Source organism: Protopterus annectens, chromosome 16.part0, assembly GCF_019279795.1.
Source record: "Protopterus annectens isolate FY-2018-M chromosome 16.part0, PAN1.0, whole genome shotgun sequence".
In the NCBI taxonomy this organism is placed as follows: domain Eukaryota; kingdom Metazoa; phylum Chordata; order Ceratodontiformes; family Protopteridae; genus Protopterus; species Protopterus annectens.
The window spans coordinates 713,033,156-713,058,276 of record NC_056750.1 but is presented as its reverse complement, the minus strand read 5'-3'; the positions used below and the strand labels follow the sequence as shown (position 1 = coordinate 713,058,276).

General features: G+C 42.4%; 1 protein-coding gene across 2 annotated transcripts in view; it reads left to right on the top strand.

Moving 5' to 3' along the window:
• LOC122790475 (zinc finger protein 521-like) overlaps positions 1 to 25,121 on the top strand; it is a 3,214,752-nt gene that overhangs the window by 2,972,095 nt on the left and 217,536 nt on the right. For both annotated transcript variants that reach the window (XM_044058016.1, XM_044058015.1), the window contains exon 36: positions 14,199 to 14,288. In XM_044058016.1, coding sequence (XP_043913951.1) covers positions 14,199 to 14,288 — 90 coding nt within the window. The remainder of the gene's footprint in view (positions 1 to 14,198; positions 14,289 to 25,121) is intronic.

Here is a 25,121-nt window from a genome sequence, read left to right as displayed (position 1 = left end):
CACAGATATACAAAAGTATAAATATATACATGGTAAATAAAGGATTAATAAACCAAATAAAATAGGAAGTTAATTACATTTCAGAGATCAAAACACTTAAGAAAAGTAACAGTGAACATAATATTGCTTAAGAAAGCTAAAAACAGATATAATACAGTAAGTGTTATGTACAATAGTTCACATCGGGTTGAAGGATTTAAACAAAAGTTGATTAGAGTTTAAATAGTGTTAGTCTAAATTACAAGACTAAGCATTTAAATGTTTGGAAGTTTGGTTAGAAGAGAAGAAAAAAACAGGGGTGAAGAGGGTTGTTAGTCAGGGTTACTACAAGGGCATAGCCAGTGCATTTGGAGGTGTTTTTTAAGTTTTTGTTTAAAGAGTGGCAGGGATGTAATTTGAGTTAGTTCATTGGGTAACAGGTTCCAGTTTTTTCCTACTGTGTTGGTAAACAGAGAGTCACCAGCTGTATTATTAGACTTTGTTAAGCTAGCAAGGAGTTTGCTAGAAGAACGTAGGGAGTTCAGATTATTATATTGGATTAAGAGTTTTGAGAGTATAGAGGTATTATTGGGTTGGTAAAATATATTGTGGGCAATTGTGAGTTGGGGGATTATCAGATGGTTTTGGAATTCCAGCCAGTCTAGTTGCCTAAGATTAGAACAGTGGTGGGTCCTGAAGGGATTGCCAGTAGCTAATCTGGCAATATTATTGTAGGAAGTTGCTAATTTGTTGAGGTTAGTTTTCTTAAGGTTGGTAAATATAGGTGAGGCATACAGAAGGGTTGAGATTAGATGGGAGTGAGCGATCTTGGCTCTGGCTGTTGAGGTTAAAAACTTTTTTTTCTGTATAAGGAGCCTATTTTTCTGTTGACTATTTTAATGGTGTTGTTTATATGGTGATCAAATGAGAGATTATTGTCAATGGCTATTCCTAAAAGTTTGGTGGTAGAGTCAGGGAAAATGACAGTGCCATTATTTGAAGAGATTGAGAAGTCTAAGGGGGTGGACCTAGTACTGGGTATAAAGAGAAGGAGTTTTGTTTTTTTGGCATTAAGAAGGAGGCAACGTTTGGTAAATCATGTTTCTATAGTGTTGAAAACATTTTGAGTAAGAGAATATAGTTCAGATGGAGAGGTTGCTGAGCAGATTAATGTGGAGTCGTCTGCATATTGAATACAGGTGGCTTGAGGAATTGCTACATGGAGATCATTAATAAATAATGAGAAAAGAAGTGGTCCAAGAATGGAGCCCTGAGGGACCCCGATGGTGACAGGTAAAAAGGATGAAATTTGATTTTCCCAGAGAACTGCCTGTTGCTGAGGTATGATCTAAACCATTTAACGGCCAGAGAATCAAAGGAAAGAGATTCAAGAATATTGATTAGGAGGGTATGGTTAACCATGTCGAAAGCTTTAGAGAGGTTGATGAAGAGTGCAGATGAGAGGATGTTTTTGTTACGGTTTCTATTGATGGTATCTGTAAAGTATAGAAGGGCAGTAGTGGTACTATGTGATGGCCTAAAGCCATGTTGACAGTTTGCTATTAAGTTATGTAGAGAGAGATGATGTAAAAGTTGTTGGTGAATGCATTTTTCCATAATTTTTGCCAAGTGTGATAAGAGAGCAATTGGCCGATAGTTAGAGTAATCATTAGAGTTCCCTCCTTTATGTAAGGGGATAATTTGGGAGATTTTCCAAATATCTGGGATGGTTCCTTCTTGGTTTGTCCTATTTATAAGGATAGATATAGGGTAGGCAATTACTTTGGCTGCTTTTTGGAGATATTGGGAAGGAAGTTGGTCAGCAGATGGGGTACATGGCTTAAGTTTATAAATAAATTTATAGATGAGAGAAGTAGAGATGGGTTGTAGTTTGAATTTAGAGGAAGAGGTGTGGTAGGTTGAAGGGAAGGCTGGAGTTTTCAAAAATAAGTTGACAAGCTAGAGATTGTATAGTGTCAGTGAAGAAAGAGTTAAAGGTATTGACAGTTTGATGGGGAGTATTTGGATCTGCATCAAGTGGGGTGGGTATTCGGGAGTTACCTGTGGAAAGGAGCTTATTTATACAAGACCAGAACTTCTGAGGATTATTTTGATGAGTTTGTTGAAATTTACAGTAGTAGTGTTTTTTGTCTGTAAGTATTGCCTTTTTTGTACTATTTCTAAGCTGCCTAAAATGGAGATGATCAGAGCTATTTCTATTAGATCTCCATTTGGCCCAGACTTTGTTCCTAAGTAGAATTTGATTTCTAGTTTCATTCGAGAGCCATGGGGCTGGGTTGGACTTCATTCTGATGGAACGTTTAGGAGCATGCTTATCAAGGATAGATAAGAAAGTAGTGTTAAAATACTTTACAGCCTCTTCAACTGGAAGGGATTGTAAAGGGTTCCAGTTGCATGGTCTGAGCTCAGTTTGAAATAATTCTGCGTTAAAGTGTTTGGTAGACTGTGCTGTCCTAAAGGTGTGGGGGGGGGGGGGGGTTGGAAAGTCTTTCTTTTCTCTTGTGATGTAGGTCAAAGAATGATCACTTACATCATCTGGCAGGGTTCCTACTTTGTAAGTTTGTTTCACTTTATTTATGAGTATCCAGTCTAAGGTACTCTCTTTTTTATTAGGTTTGTTAATTCTTGTTGTAGAGGTTATGGTTTGGGTAAAGCCTTGGAGGTTGATATGAGAGGTAGGATTTTCAGCATTAACACTTTTCCAGTCAATGTTAAAGTCTCCTAGTATTATTGTTTCTTGGGGGTAAGTAGAAGATACCCAGCTAAGAAAAGCCTCTAGTGTAGTTATATTATTTCTGGGTGGTATGTAAATGCAGATAATGTATAAAGATTTGTTAGCGTTGATTTGGAGTTTAGTAATGAGGACTTCTGCGTTGCTATCCTGGGTTGGATTGGATGGTAGGGTAGAGATGTGAAGTCCATTTTTAAATAGAATTGCTACTCCACCACCTTTGTTTTGTTCGGTCTAGTCTCACTATACTGATTTGCTGCAGAAATGGCAACATCTTAGTCTTCAACTTAGTTATGACTATATGCATTTACTGATCGAATACGTCCTTCCACAAGAAAGAATATTGTTGAAGAAATTAGAACATTTCAGAATGAACTTTTATCTAAATTTTCCACTGAAGTAATTGGCACAAAGATTGATGAACTCTATGATAGTATATCTAGTTATGACAAGCGACTTCAGAATGTCAAAATGAAAAAGCTGCAGAGAGATGTTAATGACTTTCAACGGAAGGAAGTTTTCTCATAGCCGAGGGAAATGGGCCTGAAGTCAAAACATCAAGTGGCATTATCTCTACTGCATGCACTAATAATTTAGAAGTGGTGGCACCCTTGAGAACTAACCAAAATGAAGCTCCCACAGAAACTATAGCAATGACAACGCATGACGTGATGACGTTAACTGCTTCACAGAAATAGAAAGAAGATACAACGCAAACTATACATAGTAAGGAAGGCAATACATTTTGTACACCAGATAAAACTGCAACTTTTTCACCTTTTTTAGAAAAGAAGAGGTACTTGCATATTATCGCAACCAGATTTTCAAGGTTGCGAAATGCGCATACCACCACAGACAGGAGTACATGTAGCAATTGAAACTGTCTTTGTAAATGTGTAGTAGTGCCCCAAAACTTTACATTTACTGTAAAGTGGTGTTCAGAGTGTGTTTTGCTGGGGAATAACTTCAGATTACCTTCGAGAACAGAGACAATGGAGAAAACCATCTTCCGTTTTTTTTTTGTGTGCATTACACAGGCACGCTACATTTTTCATGGCAGCTATCATACTATCGCTTGTCTCATTTTGAACCTGCAGAAGAAATTCTTCAGAGAAGTAAAACGCAGACACTGAGAAATTGTTCAACCCACAATTGCTTACTTTTAACCATTATTGTAGTTACAAATTGTTAAAAAAAATAAATGTCACTAAAACCATCACTACTATGTCTGTGTTTGCCTTCTCTGAAGGATCCCTTCCACACAGTGAATGCAATCCATCCATCACACTGACAGCAGGCATGCAAAAACCAGGAAGAGGGCTTTCTCCACTGTTTTTGTTCCCGAAGGTAATCCGAAATTATTCCCCAGCAATACACACTCTGAATGCCACTTTACACTGTTTTATGGCCTCGTTCCTACCAAAATAAGCGAAAGTCACAACCGCGAAAATCTGGTTGCGATAATACGCAAGTACCAAAGAAGAAAACAATACAAATGCCAATTTTGCCATTCGTGTGGAGCAATACACTACCCATCAGAGAGAAATTCAAAAGCAGGGGAAGGAAGGGCAGGCACCAACGTATACAGGACAGTCCAACACAGCGGACCAAGATGGTAACATGGAACAAGAACATGAAGGTTCGGTAATTTATCTAATATTGAATTGACTTCAGCACAGGTATCTTTACTGAACAAAGGGCTATCCTTTGTGCCAGCACAGAGAAACAGATATGATAGACATTCTGAAAGACTTGAGACTGTTTGGTCATAAAATGACATTGAAAACGTTGTTTAAAGAAAGTAATGCTGCACAATTTATGCAGTTTAAGAAACCTAGAGTATACATACCACCAATGCATCCGATTGTCGAAACTTTTTTAACAGTATGTGAAAAAGAAGTAAGGGAAGTTTTTAATGAAAGAAGAACTGCTTTGTTCTATAATGTAGAAAGAACAGAAAGTGAAGTTTTGAATCAACTTAAAGAAATGTCAAGTATTGCGATAAAGCCCGCAGGCAAAGCTGGTAGTGTTGTGGTGATGGATAAGACTCTCTATTTACAACAGATGATGGTACTTCTTAATGATATAGCGACTTACACACAAATTTCTAATATGCAGGTCAAAGCTATCACTGATAGAGTGTCAGTGTATATTTTTGATTTATATGTATCTCAGCAGATTTCTGAAGAATTATTTGATTATTTTCATGTAGAACACCCCACTATACCTATGATGTACGGATTACCTAAGGTACATAAAAACATGATTGAACCACCTATGAGACCTATTGTCTCTAGTAGGGGATGGTGCACAGAAGTGTTATCTATTTTTTGTAGAGAAGCAGCTACACCCAGTATTGGAAACGTGTGAAACTGTAATTAAAGATACAAAACTGTTATTGAAGTCCTTATACAACAGAACAAAAAATGATTAATGATGACTACATTTTTGTTCCAATGGATATTGCTTCGTTATTTACAGTGATACCTAATACATGGGGTATAGAGAAGGTACGTGAGCTACTGAATGTTAAAAGGGTATACACTCTCACACTAAGATAAACTTGATATGCAGTTTACTTGAGATTATACTCAAGAATAATGTTTTTGCTTTTAGTGATAACTTTTATCTGCAAAAGGTTGGGGTAGCAATGGGCACGGCCTGTGCCAACAGCTACGCCAGCCTAGTGCTTGTATCATGGGAGATGAAGTATGTATTACAGGGAAATGAATTTGCAAACAACATTATTTGGTATGCGCGCTTTGTGGACGATATCTTCCTTTTATGGGGGGATACGAGCAGTAGGCTTAAGTTATTTATTGAATACCTACATAATACTACTGATTTCCTAAAATTTACTTTTGATTTTTCATCAGAATCTATTAATTTTTTAGATATAACCATAAGTAAAAAAGGGATTACAGAACTGATTACTAAGCTTTACAGGAAACCAAGTAGAAGGAATAATATTTTACACAGAACTAGTATGCATCCCAGACATGCTAGTAGGAATATGTTAAGGGACAATTCACGAGGATCAGTAGATTACATAATACACACAATGAATTAAATCAGGCCACTAGTATGCTTAAAGAAGGAGTTATAGCTAGGGGGTATAAAGAAGAAGAGATTAATTCTAGTATTGAAGAAATGTTTCAAGCATGGAATGGTAAATGTAAACCCTTCTTTTCTGATGGAGCAGAGAGCTGCAATGTATCTACTGAGACCATACAGAAAGTGACGATGTTCATCGTGTTACCCTGCTGCAGTCATCACACTTGGGTTATCCTGTCGTCAGGCGGTCCCGCAATCGGCCGGAATTCCAAAGTCTTGGTCCGGCGTCAGTTGCTGTCGCTTCTTCCCTGACGTCAGTGCGCCAGGGGTATATATAATGCATCCGACTCCATTTTCTTCTGTCTTTCTTGCCGCACGGTGCCCGAAGCAGAAGCAGTTCGCAAGTGCCGGTCGGCCGACTCCTGAGATTTTTGAAGTCGAATTTCAGATCCGAAGTCTTCAATAAAGCTAAGTACCCCGTTGGGGAAACTTTTCTTGCCTCAGACCGATGTCAGAAAAAGTTAACAATTGTATTTCTTGTGGGAAGCAAATACCTCATAAGGATTTTCATTCTTACTGCATACCTTGCCTAGGCCCAGACCACGACGTCACTGGTTGTCGTTTTTGTGCTAGGTTTAATAAGCGTACTATAAAAAGACGCTTTGATTTCGCACCACACTACTTCGGTAGAAAATTTAATTACACAATGCCGTCGGAGCAACCAACTACCGGCGTGCACAAAAAATGCAAGGATAAGGACAGGCAGCCTAGACCCAAGCCAGACTCCAAGGCCTCGGCTGGACAGGTCTCCGGTTCACCGGTCTTCAGTGAGGCTCCGATGCAGCCCCTGACTACCACAGATTTGGAACCAGAGACCGCTTCGGAGCCTTTGGCGGAGAGTGCTAGGCCGACGCAGCCATTTTATTTAGCCCCTACCGACAACACTGCAGAAAGAGATGTCGGTGCTGCAGAAACACCTTCGGTTTCTGAAGGCGTCTTCAGACCGACGACGCTCACCATAAAAACGTATCCTAAGCTTAAGATTCCTATTAAACCAAAAAAGACTGCACTTCAGTCTCCAGTTCAAGGCCCCATGCCTAAGAAACAGATGCTTAAAATGGCTGAAGATTTGATCTCTTTAATCAGGGGTTCCCAACCCCCACCCGACAAAAGGCCTAGACAAGAGGAAGATTATGCCTCCTCTGATCAAGTGTCTATTTCCTCAGGCTCCTCTGAGGACCAAGATTACTCCTTTTCCCCTTATGAAGATTCTGATGCTGAGGATTCTATTCCCTCAGCTTCTCCTCCTGAAGACTACTCCTTTGGGGAAACATTACACACTACGAGGGAACATTTTCACTGGGAAGGTCAGGACTACTCTGACTCAAAGAAAAGACTCAGAGTTTCTTTTACTCCCCCAGCAGAGACCACTAGTTTTAGACATTGTGGATGATGTTTACTTAGAATTTAGTTTGAACCCAGATTCTCTGCCTCCTGCTCCAGCCAAACCAGACAGATACTATAGTGAGCCTGACTCCCACAAATTCCTTTATAAAAGCCCTGTTGCTGATCCAGAGACTATCTCCCAGGGTCCCAAAGGGGCTAAGGCTTCTATGTCAAAAAATCCTGTACCCTCTGAAAGGGACTCCAGCGCACTAGACAGGTGGGGGAAAAAGTTTACACCTCAGCCACTCTAGCTATGAGAGCACTAAATTGCCAATTTCACATGCTAAAATATCAGCAATTTCTAATGTCTCAGTTAAGACAAAAAATGAGCACATTCCCTCAACAGTCTGAATTGAAAGAAATGCAGGATCTGTTGCATGCAACTGAACAGGTGGGCAAACATACTCTACAATGTGGGTTTGATTCTTTAGAGGCTTCCTGCAGAGCAGCTGTCACTGGGTCTGTTATACGTAGGCATGCTTGGTTAAAGGAACAAACTCTGCCTGATCATGTTAAAGCAAAGCTTCTAGATGCTCCCTTACATCTGGATGTTCTATTTGGAGTTAAAGCAGAAGAAGTCTTAAAGAAAATGGAGGATAAGGCAAAATCTATGCAGACAGTCAAAGATTTTCTACAGGTACAGCCCCCTCGCTTCAGCAGAAATTGGCCAACAAAAAATTGGTCCTTTCCAGATGCTGACAGACCACAGAGGGGTAAATGCAGACTTCCAAGAGGCAGAGGACAACCACAAGCCCTATACAAACCTCGACAATGGGGCACTACAGCACAGAAGGGAGGAGAAGACAGGCCCCAAACTACTAGAAGGCAAACTCAATGACTTACACCTCATCTGGCTAAGCAACACTCTCTTGGCAGCTCCCTTGGGAGGAAAACTCGCACTTTTTCCAGACAACTGGCACATTGTCACAAAGGACAAATGGGTCCTAGACATAATTTCACGAGGATACAGATTCCATTTCCACACCTTGCCAATGAAAAGAGGAATGCCAAACCTGCCACAAAATCAATGGGCAGAGGCAAAAAAACAAATTACAGCTCTCATGGACATGAGAGCCATTCATCTGGTACCTACAAGGGAGCAAGGCCAAGGATTTTACTCAAGACTCTTTCTAGTCCCCAGAAAGGACAATGCCTGGAGACCAATTCTGGACCTTTCAATTTTAAACACCTTCTTACAAGTACCCAAATTCAAGATGCTAACACTACAGCAGCTTCTTCCCATGTTGGGCAAGAAAGCATGGCTAGTAACGTTGGACCTCAAGGAGGCATACCTGCATGTCCCTATCAGACAAAGTTGCAGAAGATACCTCCGCTTCATTGCAGGTTCAACCCATTACCAATTCTCTGCACTGCCCTTTGGCTTATCCACTGCGCCCAGGGTCTTCACAAAATGCCTGGCACCAGTAATTGCATACTGCAGACAAAGAGGAATTCAAATATACCCATACCTGGACGACTGCCTCATCCAAGCAGAAAGCAAGGACATCCTCTTACAACATCTGGCTTTTGTAAAACATCTTCTAAGTTGCCTGGGGTACACAGTAAACGAAAAGAAATCAAAACTAGTACCCTCATAAAATATGACATTCCTGGGTGCCAGCTTGAATACAACGGCCCAGAAGGTTTATCTTACGCCAGACAAACAACTACAACTGACTTAATATTTCAAAACAACGGCAACAAAGACCCAACTCCATTCAAGAAAAATTCTGCAGGCCTTGGGCTTCATGGCATCTTGCATACTACTAATACCATTTGCAAAGCTGCATATGAGGAAATTACAGTGGTACCTAAAAAGCGTATGGTCTCAACACAGCCACAGCTTGGACACAATGGTATCTCTCATTCCCTGCCTACAACAGGAGTTTCTATGGTGGTCACAGGCATGTCACCTCAACAAGGGTCAGCCTTTCACCTTGCCCCCAGCCAGGCACACTATGACAACAGATGCATCGGACTACGCCTGGGGGGCACACATGGCAGGACAGTGCGTTCAAGGCATATGGACTGCAGATCAAAGGAATCTGCACATAAATCAAAAAGAGATGCTAGCTGTACAGAATGCTCTGACAGCCTTCAAGAACCTATTACATCCAGGGCAACTTACAATAAGGACTGACAACACCACAGTAATGTGGTACATAAACAAACAAGGGGTACACACTCCTACCCTCTATGCAGGCAAGCAATGACCTTGTGGAACACAGCACTGGCTTACCAAGTTCAGTTACAAGCTCAATTCCTGCCAGGAAAAAAGAACACATTGGCAGACGACCTCAGCAGAAACATCATGGATCCCCACAAGTGGAAACTGGATCTACAAGTATTTGCAATGATAACTCAAAAATGGGGCCTTCCAGACATAGACCTGTTTGTCAGGCCCCAAAACTATCAGCTAACAAAATTTTGTACAAGGACACTTCACCATCAAGCTTGGAAAGTGGACGCACTCTCATTCAGTTGGAAAAACCTGACAGTATATGCCTTCCCTCCATTGCCTCTCCTCACAAAGGTGCTTCTGAAGGTCAGAAAGAAGAGACCATGACTTATACTCATAGCCCCAGACTGGCCACGCCAGCACTGGTAACCCGCTATTAAGGAATATGGCCCAGGGCCCACCTTGGATTTTACCACAAATTGCCCATTTGCTCACACAGCAAAACAATCAGATTCTACACAGCCAGCTCAAAACCTTAAATCTGGCTGCATGGCAAATCACCTAAGCATCCAGCCAGCTCCTCTTTCCCAAGCAGTTATGGATGTTATTCTGGAAGCTAGGAGGCCCAGCACCAGAAAGGCCTACTCGGACAAATGGAAAAGGTTTTGCGCCTGGAACCAAGCTAAAGGCCAAAATGCACTTCAGCCTCACATGCCTCAGATTCTACAGTATTTAACTGAGATGCTGCACAAAGGACTTTCTTTTTCTTCCATTAAAATCCATGCATCAGCTGTTTCAGCCCACTACAACACGGATCCACCCTTATTTTCACATCCACTTCTAAGGCAGTTCCTCAGAGGGGCAAAAAAACATTAGGCCCCCCAGGAGAGCACCTACACCAACATGGGACCTCAATTTTGTTCTGGAAAAACTTACGCTACCTCCCTTTGAACCAGCTTTCTCTGCAAATCTACAGTTTATATCATGGAAGACTGCCCTGCTGCTAGCAATAACTTCAGCCAGAAGAGTCTCAGAGCTGCAGGCACTAATGGCAGTGGAACCTTTCCTCATTTTCCATCAAGACAGAGTTTCTCTACGAACTAATCCTTCCTTCATGCCTAAGGTGGTTTCCAGTGTGGCTTTAAATCAAACCATCCACTTACCCACCTTCTTCCCAAATCCACAGAACAAAGGAGAAAGACTCCTGCATTCCTTGGACATTCACAGGCAACTTCGTTACTACTTGGATAAAACTAAGGTTTTCAGAAAATCTGACCAGCTCTTTGTATCCTATGCTACAGCTTCACAAGGGAAGGCTATATCAAAACAAACCATTTCCAAATAGATAGGACATTGCATTCGTTTTTGCTATACCCATCATGGAAAACCTGTTCCTGCTACCATTAGGCCCCACTCTACCAGGGGGCTACAGCTACATCTACAGCCTTCCTCAGGGGGGTTCCAACCAAGGAGATTTTGGAAGCTGCAACTTGGAGTTCAGTACACACCTTTACCAAACACTATCACTTACCACTTTACTCTAAGACTAGAGCTGGCTTCGCCACTGCAGTTCTGCAGGGCCTTCTAGCCTCCTCTAACCCTCTGACTCCTCCACCCATCCTTAGCTTTGGGATTCTACCCAAGTGTGATGACTGCAGCAGGGTAACACGATGAACATAGTACAGTTTTGTACCTACCATAAATGTAGATGTTCGAGTGTACACCCTGCTGCAGTCCAGGTTACCCTCCCTCCATCCCTTCTGATATAACTGGCTAAATCTCTACAATACCTTCCTGATGTATTTGCTTATAGCTGGAGGGATTTTGTGTTTGTGCTAAAATTTCTTAAATTGGTACTAATTACTGACCACCTTTTTGGGGGCACCTGACATCTGGGGCAAGAAAAACTGAAGAAAATGGCATCGGATGCATTATATATACCCCTGGCGCACTGACGTCAGGGAAGAAGCGACAGCAACCGACGCCGGACCAAGACTTTGGAATTCCGGCCGAATGCGGGACAGCCTGACGACAGGATAACCCAAGTGTGATGACTGCAGCAGGGTGTACACTCGAACATCTACATTTATGATAGGTACAAAACTGTACTTTTCCTGTAAAGCTTAGTGTTAGGGAAGGGAAGATTCCTCCCTTTCCCACAGGAAGGCTCAGTATTCCATCCTCACGTGGCCACACACAAACTGACAGCCTGGAGGATTGTGCTTTCACACCAAAAAATGTCAGCTATCCCTATGAGGTGCTAACCATCTTTATGGAGGCAAGGACACCCACCACCAGAAAGTCATACTTAGCAGAATTGAAGATATTCCCCATCTGGTGTCACAGGAAGAACACCAGCCCTACTCAGGTAGACATCATATCAGTGCTGCAGTACCTTTTGGGTCAGTTCAGCCAGGGCCTTTCTTATTCTAGCATCAAAGTGCATGCATCTGCCATTTCAGCTTGCCTACCCCCCTGTCCATCCTACCCCCCCCCCCCACCTGAAGCTGTTTGTAAAAGGAGTCATTCACTTGAGGCCACTCAGAAGGAGCCCAGTTCCTACCTGGGAAAAACCTCACCTTGCCTCCCATTGAACAAGCAGCATTTGCCTGTTAAAGATTCTCACTTGGAAGGCCACCTTATTAATTGCCATCACTTCAGCAAGGAGGGTCTTTGAGCTACAAGCTCTTATGTGCAAAGAGCCTTTCACAGTCTTTCATAGGAATAGGGTGTAACCCTTAGAGCTAACCCAACTTTCATGCCTTAGTTAGCATCAGAACTTTCTCTAAACCAAGCTGTCCAGCTACCTGTTTTCTTTTCAAACCCTCAGAACAAAGCGGAGCATATCTTTCAGTCCTTGGACACAAATCTAGTACCATTTAGACAAGATAAAGAAACTCCATATAGATCAGAGCAACTGTCGGTGGCTTTCACAAAGTGGAAGGAGGGCAAACCTGTTTACACCCAAATTATATCCAAATGGATAGCCAGTTGCATTAGGGTCTGTTACACTCAGCATGGAAAACCTCTTCCTGGTGGAAAACCTTTTCCTGGTCATGTGAAAGTCTACTCCAGTAGGCCCAAGGCTGCCTTCCTCAAAGGAGTTGCTGCACAGGCCATCCTAGAAGCTACAGCCTGGAGCTCAGTCCACACCTTTACAAAACACTGCCATTTAGGCATCACCTGCAGAGCTAGAGCAGGGTTTGCTACAGCCATCCTGCAAAACCTTGTTTCCTAAAAGTCAACAGCTTCTCCTACCACCTTTCTACTAGTGTTGTGGAAGTCCTGTCCTCCCAGTAATCAGTGCTGCAACATTGATTATGAAAAACATTGTACAGTTGTGTTACACTTATAATTGTAGATATTTGAGTACATCAGTGTAGTAGTATTAGCTCCCACCCTACAACCCCTCTATCTACTGACCCTTTCCTTTCCCCTTGTTGAGCGCAAGGAATAGCAGAGACTCCTGCAGATAGAGCCTTTGTCATACTCTCACTTCCGTACATATATATTACTACCCTTGCTAACTCAACATCTAGGGAGATTGTGCTGTCCTCATGGCATCAGACTGCATGTGCACTGCTTAGAAGAACCTGAAGATTGTGCCAACGGATAACCTTATATCCTGATGTCCAGATGTTGGTCCTCAGATGTTCATCGGCTAGGAATGATACAAAGAGACTGCAAATCAGGCCGGTTGTAAACTTCTGCATGGCAGGAAGCCCCAAGAATCAGAACTGCTTCACTTATCTACTTTTAACATCTAGTTATGGGAAGTGCGACGCAACTGTACATTCTTTGCCATTATAAAACAGTTAAATGAAGTTTGGTTGGCTGGTTAAACAAATGACTAATAAGGCAAATGGTAGTGATATCTTTAGTCTAGAAGAGCCTGTCAGGTGATTTTTTTCTCATTTTTGGCCAATTTCGCTTTCTTCTGAAAGTGTCGCATTAAAATAATTGCGCTTTCCCCAATGAAGTATTGACCTTAGGATCAGTTATACTTAGGTGGCCATGTAGGGGAACGCTGCATAAGGTTGAGGGTCAGAAGTGCCAGAGTTTTTTTTCTTTTTTTTTCCCCCCATCAGCAAATGTAGTTTCTGTCAGTATTGTTTGACAGAATGCCATTCACCAAAATCTGTGTCCCAACATTCCACATGCATATGTCTGCCTGTGGCTGTGAAGCAGTAAAATTTGGAGTTTTTTTTTTTTTTTTATCAAATCTTTGCCACTCCTCACCCATCCCCCTTCAGGACCATCATGTTGCTGCCTCTTATTGATCCATGTATTCTTTCTGGTGCCTGTTATTGTAGGACAGTGATACACTGAGGTAAGAGTTTACAGTGATAGCCATCTAAGAGGAGAATTTAGAAGGGTTTTACATGATTCTAACAGCTCTTACTACTGGCTTGAAGGCATTGTTTGGCATCATTCTTGACAGATTGAAACTTCACATTTATGCCTACTTTCACTTATCCATCTAGAGGGCAAGCACATTCATTGGTGTGCTTTACTTCCCAGAGTTACATTTTGCAGGTGCTGCAGTACTCGGGCTTTCCTGAGGTGGGAGTGTTGTGGGAACATCTTGCCAACACACTCCCTTACTTACTTCCAGTACACAAAGTACCTTTCAGCAGGTAATATTTCAGACTTTTTTTGGCTTTGAATTTTAGGCAAGCATTCCACCTCTGAGTTGCCTTTTTAACAACCAGATTATTTATTTATTTTTCATACAGTTAGGTATGTTTCAGTAACATTAAAATATGTTTTGTTTGAATTTGTTCACAGAATTGAACCATTTCCCATGCAAGAACTGCAAGCAGATGTTTTCAAGTCATATTTTGCTCAGGAGACATCAAGCAAAACATCATTACATAAGTATGATTTTTTTTTTTTTGTTTGCAATACATTTTAGGGAAAAATATGGCAACGGCAAGGTTCCAATTTCAGTACACATTTAGCATTAGTTACTGTTTTCTACAGCCTAGTAGTTTACAATAGTGCTAATCTGCATCTTTTTATCTTCTGCAGATATAAATGTAATAATTATTTTCTGGTTTATATGTTCATAGTTTGGTACTAGGCTATCGGCCCTAGGGCCTATACAAGCCTAGCCATAACAATTTCCTCGCTATTTCTTCCCACAGTATTTACTTCCCTGGACCTCTGTCTACCAGGGTGACTGACATGATCCCTGGGGTGTATTTTCTATCTCCAATCCAATCATCAAGGTTCCTTTTGAAGAGGGCCAAAGAGGCTCTCTGCTTGACATGTTTGGGCAGTCTATTCCAGAGTCTGGGGAGTGTCTGGGTTAGGAACCTATCCCTCCAGCATGTTTTGTTCATTGTGATGACAAGGTTTAGATCCCTGGAGCGTGTCTCTCTGAGGGATTGGGATTTCTTTAAGTGTAGCATGTCCAGCAGCTCTGAGTTTGACATGGCCTTGTATGTTAAGCAGAGATTGCTTCTAAGTAGACAATATGTGACAGAGTATAGCTGGAGTTTTTTTTAGACAGTCAGCATAGGGCATCTGCTTTAGGCCTGTGATTCTTTTAGTGTGGTATTTCTGCAGCCTTTCCAGTTGTTGCAGATGTTATGAGAGGTACATACCAAACAGGGTGTTGTATTCTATAATGGGTCTAATGAGGGATGAGTACAGTGGGACAACGACGGCCTTTTTTCTGGATGAAAAGCCCTTAGTGATGAGGTGTGCCACATAGAAGGATTTCCTGACTGTTGTGGCAGTGTGGTTATCGAAGGTGAGGCCACTGTCCACCTGTGTCCCTAAGTCTTATTGTACTGCCACATATGTGATAATTCACGGGTGCATGTTTTTTCTGCAGCCATAGCTTTTGAATCCTGGTCACCTTGTTTGCAGTCAGGACTCCATCCCTATTTAGCATGGAGCCAGCCATTATTTCAGAGAGATGTTGGTGGATAAGCAAGGCTTCCTGAAAAGTGTTGGGGACAAAAACTGTAATATAATTCTGGAATATGCAGAACAAACAAGACATTCTTATAAGGTTTGAGGAAGAGGGAAGAGGTAAAAGATTGAAACAAGCTGTTTAGTTGGATTTACAGGTTATCCATTGGACTGCACAATGGGAAAACTAGGTGGGCTAGATGAGTCGCATCTCCCATTAAATAATACAAACTACAGTGTTTGAGAATTTTGTATAGTGCAGTGAAAAGCAACTAGGCTGAGTCTTGATTTAGTCACACTAAATGTCAAGCATCCGCTGTATGAAGTCCTAACTGAAATTACTGTTGCAGAATTCCTGACACATGGGTTGTCCCCTCTGACATTCTGTTGGGATACCAACGCTTTACCTCCCTAGGGCATACATCTGACACATGACTTCAGCTGTTAAACATTGGAGTATAAAGATGGCTTTACGAGCACTGTTCTTTACACTATCTCACCACCAGTCTAAACTCAGATAGTGCATCTGTCAGATTGCTTGTTGTTTGGTTGTTGGTACCCTTGCTCCATGTGTCTATTTAGATAAGTGCCAATTGGAGAACCTTCCTTTTTGTCATAGAATTTTTTGTTAAAGTTGTAGGTGTTACCTAAGAGGGGTAAGTGCAGATGCAGTAGACAGATTTCATCCAAGGACTTGCATACCAAATGTCTTTTTTGCATGAGCCCTGAACACAGTCACAAATCTTGCACTATGTCAGTTGTTCATTACAAAACCCTTAGGTCTAGGCTTTCTACTCTCAACACTTTCCTTGAGACCCACCGTCTTAAATGCTTGGTCCAGTCCAAGATGGCTGACTCTGCTTCATCAGACATCCCTGTGCGGCCGAAGAAAAAACTTGAGGCCTCGAGCAGATCTGCAGTCCACTCTTTCTGACTGTAATGTACATGCTGAAGTTTCAGAATTTTCTGTACATCAGGCTTCTTCTCAGTTGCCTACTACTGAAACCCGTTCAGAGGCTGGTATGCCTTCTGAGGCCTTGCAGACTGCCTATACATCCAAGGAACCTCATCTTATCATTTGAGAAAGACCGCACGACATCCCTCATTCTAGATTTTCCAGCTGGATGGCATGCCTAAAAAGAAAAAGCAGAAGACTAAGCATGTGGCCTCTGTGTCAACAGCTAGAGAGAAATGGATGGATTTTTCACAAGGGCTGTTCAAAGCTATTATGTCTTTGAACCCCCCTTCCTTTTGGTTTCCATAACCACCGGCTACTCCCTTTTTAATCTACTCTGGTTTCCTGTTGCTCTGATAAAGAGCAAGACTATGACTCTGACGACCATTCTCTGGAGTGTTCTTCTCAAGGCACTCTCCAGGACATATTTCTTCTTATGAAGGGGACTCCCTCTCACCAGATTTCTTTATAGAGGAGGCTTCTTTTGGGGAAACTACACAGAGTATGGTGAAAGACATTGATTGGCAATCCAAACAGATTTCTAATGTTCAGAAGAGGTACTACACCCTCTTGGAGATGGGTACCCTTGCCCCTTTCCCAGTCCCTGCTATGTCTACTCTGATTATCAACCACCAGCTCATAAAAAAGGCCCGGCAGATTTTACAACGTCCCTGATGACCTTGAAATATCTATATTAAGAACCTTGTGGCAAAGCCTTCTGCAGTATCTCTGTCTCTTTCTCTCTCTCTCTCTCTGCATATAAACCCTCCAAGCTGCTGCCCAGTGCTAATGCCCTAACCACTGATAAAGACAGTAGGATTATGGGTAGAAGAGGAAGGTGGTCAACACCTCAGCTGCCCTTGCCTTTAAGGCAATTAATTATCAGACTCAAATGGCAAAGTATTTGATTTCTTTTCTTAACTCCTTAAACAAAGTTATCTTTGGTTCTCGTACAGCAGACTGTAAACAGTAGATGCAGGGCTTAATTTCACAGGACACTCAGATTGCCAGACACAGCATTAAATGCAGATACAATGCTGTATATGCTTCTTCTAGGGTAGCTGTCATGAAATCTGTTATCTGTAGATATGCATGTCAGTCACCGTATGCCTGAGGATTTTAAATAAAAAAATTTTAGATTCCCCCTTGGAAAAACCTTTACTGTTTGGCTGTCTTAGCAGCCGCTCTGTTGAAAATACTCCAAGATCAAGGTAAGACCATGAAAGACTCCAGACAGGCCCTAACTGTTCTCAGTCCCTAGAGTACCATATGATGTACCCAGCTAAATCTATATTCCTTCATTAAAAAGGATCCAAGGACAGTCCAGAAAACACCCTGGAAAAGATGCTTTGAATAATCCCGAAGGGAACCTCCAGCTGGGGAGCCTGCCCTTTGGAGGCAGAAACCTGTGACTACCCCTGCAGCATCCTTGTCCCCAGCTCCATTAACCATCTTTCTCAAAGGTTGTTGCTCTCCCTGGACAGGTGAGAAGCTTTTAGCACAGACAAGTGGGTCTTCTACATCATCAGGGAAGGTTAAGCCAGACATTCTCCACTAAGAAGCACCCCACTGCTGCCTCCAAATCAAATATCCATTCTGACTTCAGTTGTTCAAGGTCTCTTGAATCAGGTTACCATCGAACTAGTACCAAATAATTCGTGGGAAAAGGGTTTTATTCCAGAATTTTCCTAATCCCAAGAAAAGAAGGGCAGTGGAGACCCATCCCAGACCTGTCCATCCTGAATACTTATCTGAAAGTACCATCTTTTAAAGTGCTATGTCTTCAGACTCTTCTATCTTTCATCCTCCCTCAGGCTGTCTTATTGTCATTAGATACTTAAAACGAAACTCAAACCAACAAATGTAAAACCAAATTTAAAAAAAAACACCCAAGTCACAGATAGGTTTTGTAAGCGCTTTCGTTTACTCAACATAGGCAAACTTCATCAGACAATATAATTTCAAAAGTAACTTCCTTATATAAGGATTCATAATTAACATCACCATAGTAATTAATTAAACAGACAGAACATTTAAAAAGGCAGTACATAAAATGTGTGTGTTTTTATATATATATATATATATATGTGGAAAAAATAAAACACATATATACATCTCTTAGTACTAAAAGGATACTATGGTGATGTTAATTATGAATCCTTATATAAGGAAGTTACTTTTGAAATTATATTGTCTGATGAAGTTTGTCTATGTTGAGTAAACGAAAGCACTTACAAAACCTATCTGTGACTTGGGCGTTTTTCTTCAAATTTTATTATTGTCATTAGATCTCAAGGGCACCTAGCTGCACATTCCCATTTTTCCATCTTGCACGAGAGTCTTCCTGTTTTCCTCTGTCTCATTTTCATTTTACGCTGTCTCTTTTGGTCTTTCCACAGCCCCAAGAGTGCTCACAGAATGCCTATAGCTTGTGGTAGCTTTCTGATGGACTCAAGGAATTCAGATTTTCCCCATCTTGGATGGCCTTCTGATCCAGGCTGTTTACCCAGAGATGTTTTTTCAACATCTTCAATTCAACAAGTCTGGGTTTTACTATAAACTAACAAAAATCACACATGTTCCCTACACAGGACCTGGTGTTTCTGGGATGCAGGTTGGACACAGAAAATTCTTGTCTTCCTGCTTCAGAAGAAGACTCTCAGCCTCCCCAGTTACTTCTACGACCTCTATTCTGCAACCTTGTGCTCTGAAAGGGGATGCTTAGAACTTTGAGATTTGTAGCAGCTACCATCCCTATGCTCCCACTGTCTAAACTCCACATGAGTAAATATTCATTGGTACCTGAAGTCTGTGGTCACAGCACTGTCACCCCTTGGGCACCCTGATGCTCCTCATCTCTTGTCTCAAGAAGGAGCTCTTGTTGGAAGGGACAGGTCATCCTTAACCAAGGATTACCTTTCACACTTCCTTCTCTTCAACCTGTTCACAAGGATGTCTCTGATGAGGTGCGGGGGCTTGGACAGGATCACCTTGAATGCAGGAGAAATGACAATCCCAGTTCCTAAAAGACTACATCAGCCTGAAAGAAATGAAGGCTCTACAGATTTTCGCCCACTTTGGAGATCAGGACCACTCCAAGTATACACAGACAACACCACATTCATGTGGTAAATAAACATGTCTTTATCAACTTTACTGGTTAGCACAAGAGGTTTGGAATGTGGCAGGACAAATGAATATCATGAGCATAGGTCACATACATTTCCTCTCAGGGGAGTCTGCTACCAAGCTGCTTAAATCATTACATGGAGGACCCCCATGGACCTTTAACAAAGATGTCTTCCACAACATCACAATTTAGTGGGGCACTCCCCAAATAGAATTATTTGCTTCACCGAGCAAACATCAATTCCCCCAGATGTTCATCGTGTTTCACTGTTGCAGTCATTACATTTGGGTTATCCACCGGCAGGCTACCCGCAGTCGGCCTGAGTTGCAAAGTCTTGGTCCGGCGTCGGTTGCTGTCGCCTCTTCCCTGACATCAGTGCGCCAGGGGTATAAAAGTTGCAACCGACGCCATTTTCTTCAGTCTTTCTTGCCACGCGGTGCCCGAATCAAAAGCAGTTCGCAAGTGCCGGTCGGCCGACTCCTGAGATTTTCGAAACTGAGTTTCAGAACCGAAGTCTTCAATAAAGCTAAGTACCCCGTTGGGGAAACTTTTTCTTCCTCCAGACCGATGTTAGAGTAAAAGTTAATAATTGTATTTCTTGTGGGAAGCAAATACCTCATAAGGACTTTCACTCTTACTGTATTCCTTGCCTAGACCCTGACCACGACGTTACTAGTTGTCGGTTTTGTGCTAGATTCAACAAACGCACTATTAAACATCTGTTTGATTTTGCTTTACATTATTTTGGCCGAAGGTTTAACTACATAATGCCGTCGGAACAACCGACGACCGGAATTTATAAAAACCGCAAAGACAAAGAAAAGGACAGGCATCCGAGGTCCAAAACCGACGACGAAGCCTCTTCTAGGCCAGGCGCCGGTTCTCAGCGAGGCGATTTCGCAACCCCTGACACCCGCTACCTCAGAGCCACAGGCCCTATCCAACAGCCACGTGGAGACACCGAGGCCTGTGGATACTCAAGGTATTGGGCCTATGGAAGCTATTCCCTCAGATGGGTCCGGAGCCGCTGAGCAGGCATCTGCTTCTGAGGGTGTTTTCAGACCTTCACAGCTTACAATTAAGCCCACTACAGCAGCCAAGGCAAAGTTAAAATCACCATTAAAGACAAGGAAACAAGTACAGCATTCTACTGAACAGTCAACCATGCCAAAGAAACAGATGCTTAAAATGGCCGAAGACCTAATTACTTTAATCAGGGGTTCCCATCCCCCTCCTGACAAAAGGCCTAGGCAAGACACTGACTTTGATTCTTCTGACCAGGTTTCTATTTCCGCTGATTCCTCTTCTGACCAGGGATACTCTCTCCTTCCCTATGAGGACTCTGATGCAGAAGAGTCTATACCGTCAGCCTCTCCACCTGAGGATTATTCTTTTGGGGAAACCCTGCACACCATGAGGGAGCATTTCCATTGGGAGAGCCAGGATTATTCAGAATCCAAGAAAAGGCCCAGAGAATTTCTTTTATTGCCTCAGCACAGGCCCCTGGCTATTCCCCCTGTGCTTGGTATTGTTGATGATGATTTTTCTGAATCCAGTCTGACTCTTGATTCTTTACCCTCTGCACCAGTCAAGCCAGACAGATACTACAGGGTCCCTGACTCTCACAAATGTCTTTACAAAATCCCTGCTGCAGATCCAGAAACAATTTCTCAGGGTCCTAAAGGGGTTAAGGCGTCCACTGCCAAAAATCCTGTCCCCTTGGATAGAGATTCCAGAGCTCTGGACAGATGGGGGAAAAAGTTTACACTTCTGCTACTTTAGCTGTAAGGGCTTTAAATTGCCAGTTTCACATGCTTAAATATCAACAGTATCTCATGTCCTTGTTAAAGCAGAAAATGGTTTAAATCTCAGAAAGTCCTGACAGTAAGGAAATGCAGGATTTATTGCATGCAGCTGAACAAGTGGGAAAGCATACTTTGCAATGTGGTTTTGATTCATTAGAGGCTTCTTGTAGAGCCGCAGTCACAGGGCTTTGTTGTTCGAAGGCATGCTTGGTTAAAAGAACAAAGTTTACCTGACCATGTTAAAGTTAAATTGTTGGATGCTCCACTACAGCATGATAGTTTGTTTGGTGTTAAGGCAGAAGAGGTGTTAAAGAAAATGGAGGATAAAGCAAAATCAATGTAGACAGTAAAGGATTTCTTACAGGTTCAACCACCCAGGTTTAACAGAAACTGGCCTTCAAAGAATTGGTCCTTTCCAGTGTCAGGCCACAAAGGGGCAGATACAGATGCTCAAGAGGCAGATCTCAGCCCCAAGGCTCCTACAGACCTAAACAATGGGGTGCTTCAGCCCCCATAGGAGGGGAAGACAAATCACAACCTTATAGGAAACAGTCCCAATGACTTTCCTCTACAGATGCCAAGCACTTAACTTTTGGCAGCACCCCTAGGGGGAAAGCTAGCACTTTTTTCAAAAAATTGGCACAAAATCACCCAGGACAAATAGGTACTGAATATTGTTTCTCAAAGCTACAGGTTCCACTTTCACACACTACCAAAATCAAGAGGTATGCCAGATCTGCCACAGAACCAATGGGCAGAGGCGCAAAAACAAATTGCTGCTCTCATGGACATGGGGGCTATTCAAAGAGTACCACAGCAAGAACAGGGCCAAGGATTTTACTCGACTTTTCTTAGTACCCAGAAAGGACAAAGCCTGGAGACCAATACTGGATCTGTCAATCCTAAATACTTTCTTGGATGTTCCAAAATTCAAAAGGTTAACACTACAGCAGCTTCTACCCATGCTGGGCAAGAAGGCTTAGCTAGTTACTTTGGACCTCAAGGAGGCATACCTGAATGTCCCAATCAGACAAACATGCAGAAGATACCTCAGATTCATAGCTGGCTCAATGCATCACCAATTCTCTGCACTGCCCTTTGGCTTATCTACTGCGCCCAGGGTCTTCACAAAATGCCTGGCACCAGTAATTGCATTTTGCAGACAAAAAGGAATTCAGATATATCCCTACTTGGATGACTGCCTTATTCAAGCAGAGAGCAAAGACATTCTACTAAAGCATCTGGCGTTTTTAAAAAGATTACTAACTTGCCTAGGGTACACAGTAAACGAAAAGAAATCAAACCTTGTGCCCTCTCAAGAGATAATATTCCTGGGTGCAAGCTTAAATACAGCTGCCCAGATGGCTTATCTCACGCCAGACAAACAAAGGCAACTGACTCAATTCTTTCAACTGATGGCAACAAAGACACAGCTCCCTGCAAGAAAAATTCTGCAGGCCCTGGGCTTCATGGCGTCCCGCATTCTACTAATTCCATATGCAAGACTGCATATGAGGAAACTACAATGGTATCTAAAACGTGTTTGGACTCAACATTGTCACAGCCTGGAGACAATCATACCTTTAATTCCTTGCCTACAACAGGAGTTTCGATGGTGGTCCCAGGCCTGGCTTTATGGCATCCTGCATTCTACTAATTCCATATGCAAGACTGCATATGAGGAAACTACAATGGTATCTAAAACGTGTTTGGACTCAACATTGTCACAGCCTGGAGACAATCATAACTTTAATTCCTTGCCTACAACAGGAGTTTCGATGGTGGTCCCAGGCCTGTCACCACAACAAGGGACAGCCTTTCACCCTACCCACAGCCAGGCAGACAATAACAATGGATGCATCGGATTATGCCTGGGGGGGCACATATGGCAGGGAAATGTATTCAGGGCACATGGCCCAAGAAACAAATGCATCTTCACATCAATCAGAAAGAGATGCTAGCAGTACAGAATGCCCTGACAGCTTTCAAGGACCTACTACATCCAGGACAACTACTAATAAAGACGGACAATACCACAGTTATGTGGTACATAAGCAAGGGGGCACACATTCCTACCCAATATGCAGGCAAGCCATGACCTTGTGGAACACAGCACTAACCTATCAGGTACACCTGCAGGCACAATTCCTGCCAGGAACAAACTATACACTGGCAGACGAACTAAGCAGAAATCTCTTGGACCCTCACGAATGGAAATTAAATCCACAGGTGTTCAGCATGATAACAAAGAAATGGGGACGCCCAGACATAGATCTTTTTGCCTCCCCTCACAATTGCCAACTACAGAAATTCTGCACAAGAACTTTTCACTCTCAAGCATGGAAAGTGGATGCTGTGTCATTCAGCTGGAAAGCTTTGACAGTCTATGCCTTCCCACCAATGCTTCTTCTTACCAAAGTGCTCCTAAAAGTCAGACAAGAAAGGCCAAAAATGATCCTGATTGCTCCAGACTGGCCACTCAAGCACTGGTACCCAATCCTAAGGAGCTTGTCTCAGGGCCCAGCTTGGTCTTTACCTCAAATTCCTCATCATCTGACTCAACAAAACAATCAGATTCCGCACAGTCAACTCAGAACCTTAAATCTGGCAGCATTGCAGATAATGTAGCCACTCAGACTGCACCTCTCTCTAAAGCTGTTATGGATGTCATTTTAGAAGCCAGGAGGCCCAGCACTAGGAAATCTTATGCAGAAAAATGGAAGAGATTCTGTGCTTGGAATCAGGCACAAGGACTCAACCCACTTGTTCCAAATATACCTCAGATTTTACAGTACCTAACTCAGATGCTGGACAAAGGCTTATCTTTCTCATCAATTAAAATCCACGCCTCTGCCATTTCAGCTCATTACAATACGGAACCTCCTATTTTTTCACATCCTCTACTAAGACAGTACCTCAGAGGGGCAAAAAACATAAGACCCCCAAGGACAGCACCAATTCCAACTTGGGATCACAATTTTGTTTTCGAAAAACTCACACTGCCTCCTTTTGAACCTGCCAGCACAGCTGATATAAAATTCTTATCAGGGAAAACTGCTCTGCTCCTAGCAATAACTTCAGTAAGAAGATTATCAGAGTTACAGGCATTAATGGCTGTGGAACCTTTCATCATTTTTCACCAGGACAGGGTTTCTCTCAGGACAAACCCAACATTCATGCCAAAAGTAGTTTCCAATGTGGCCCTGAACCAAACCATTCATTTGCCAACTTTCTACCCAAATCCCCCGAATAAAGGAGAGACACTTCTGCATGCTTTGGATATACACAGACAACTACGATTCTACTTGGACAAAACAAAAGCTTTCAGAAAAACTGAGCAACTGTTTGTAGCCTATGCTTCCGGATCACAAGGAAAACCGATCACAAAGCAGACAATTTCAAAGTGGATAGGACACTGCATCCGCTTCTGTTATGCACAACATGGCAAATCAGTGCCTAAGGTCATTAAGCCACATTCTACCAGAGCAGCAGCCACTTCAGCAGCCTTTCTCAGAGGAGAACCAACCAAAGACATTTTAGAGGCTGCAACCTGGAGCTCAGTGCACACTTTCACCAAGCACTACCACTTACCTCTCTACTCTAAATCCAGAGCAGGCTTTGCCACTGCAGTCCTGCAGGGCCTGTTAGCCTCTCTAAATCCAATTTAGACCCAGTCACCCAACCTCAGCTTTGGGATTCAACCCAAGTGTAATGACTGTAATAGTGAAACACGATGAACATAGTACAGTTGTGTACCTACCATAAATGTAGATGTTCGTGTATTCACTGTTGCAGTCTAGATTACCCACCCACCATCCCCCTTCTCATTGCTGGGACTTCTCTGTATTTCTCAACTCTATACAACCTATGTGGTGTATTTGCTTGTAGATGAAGGAAAG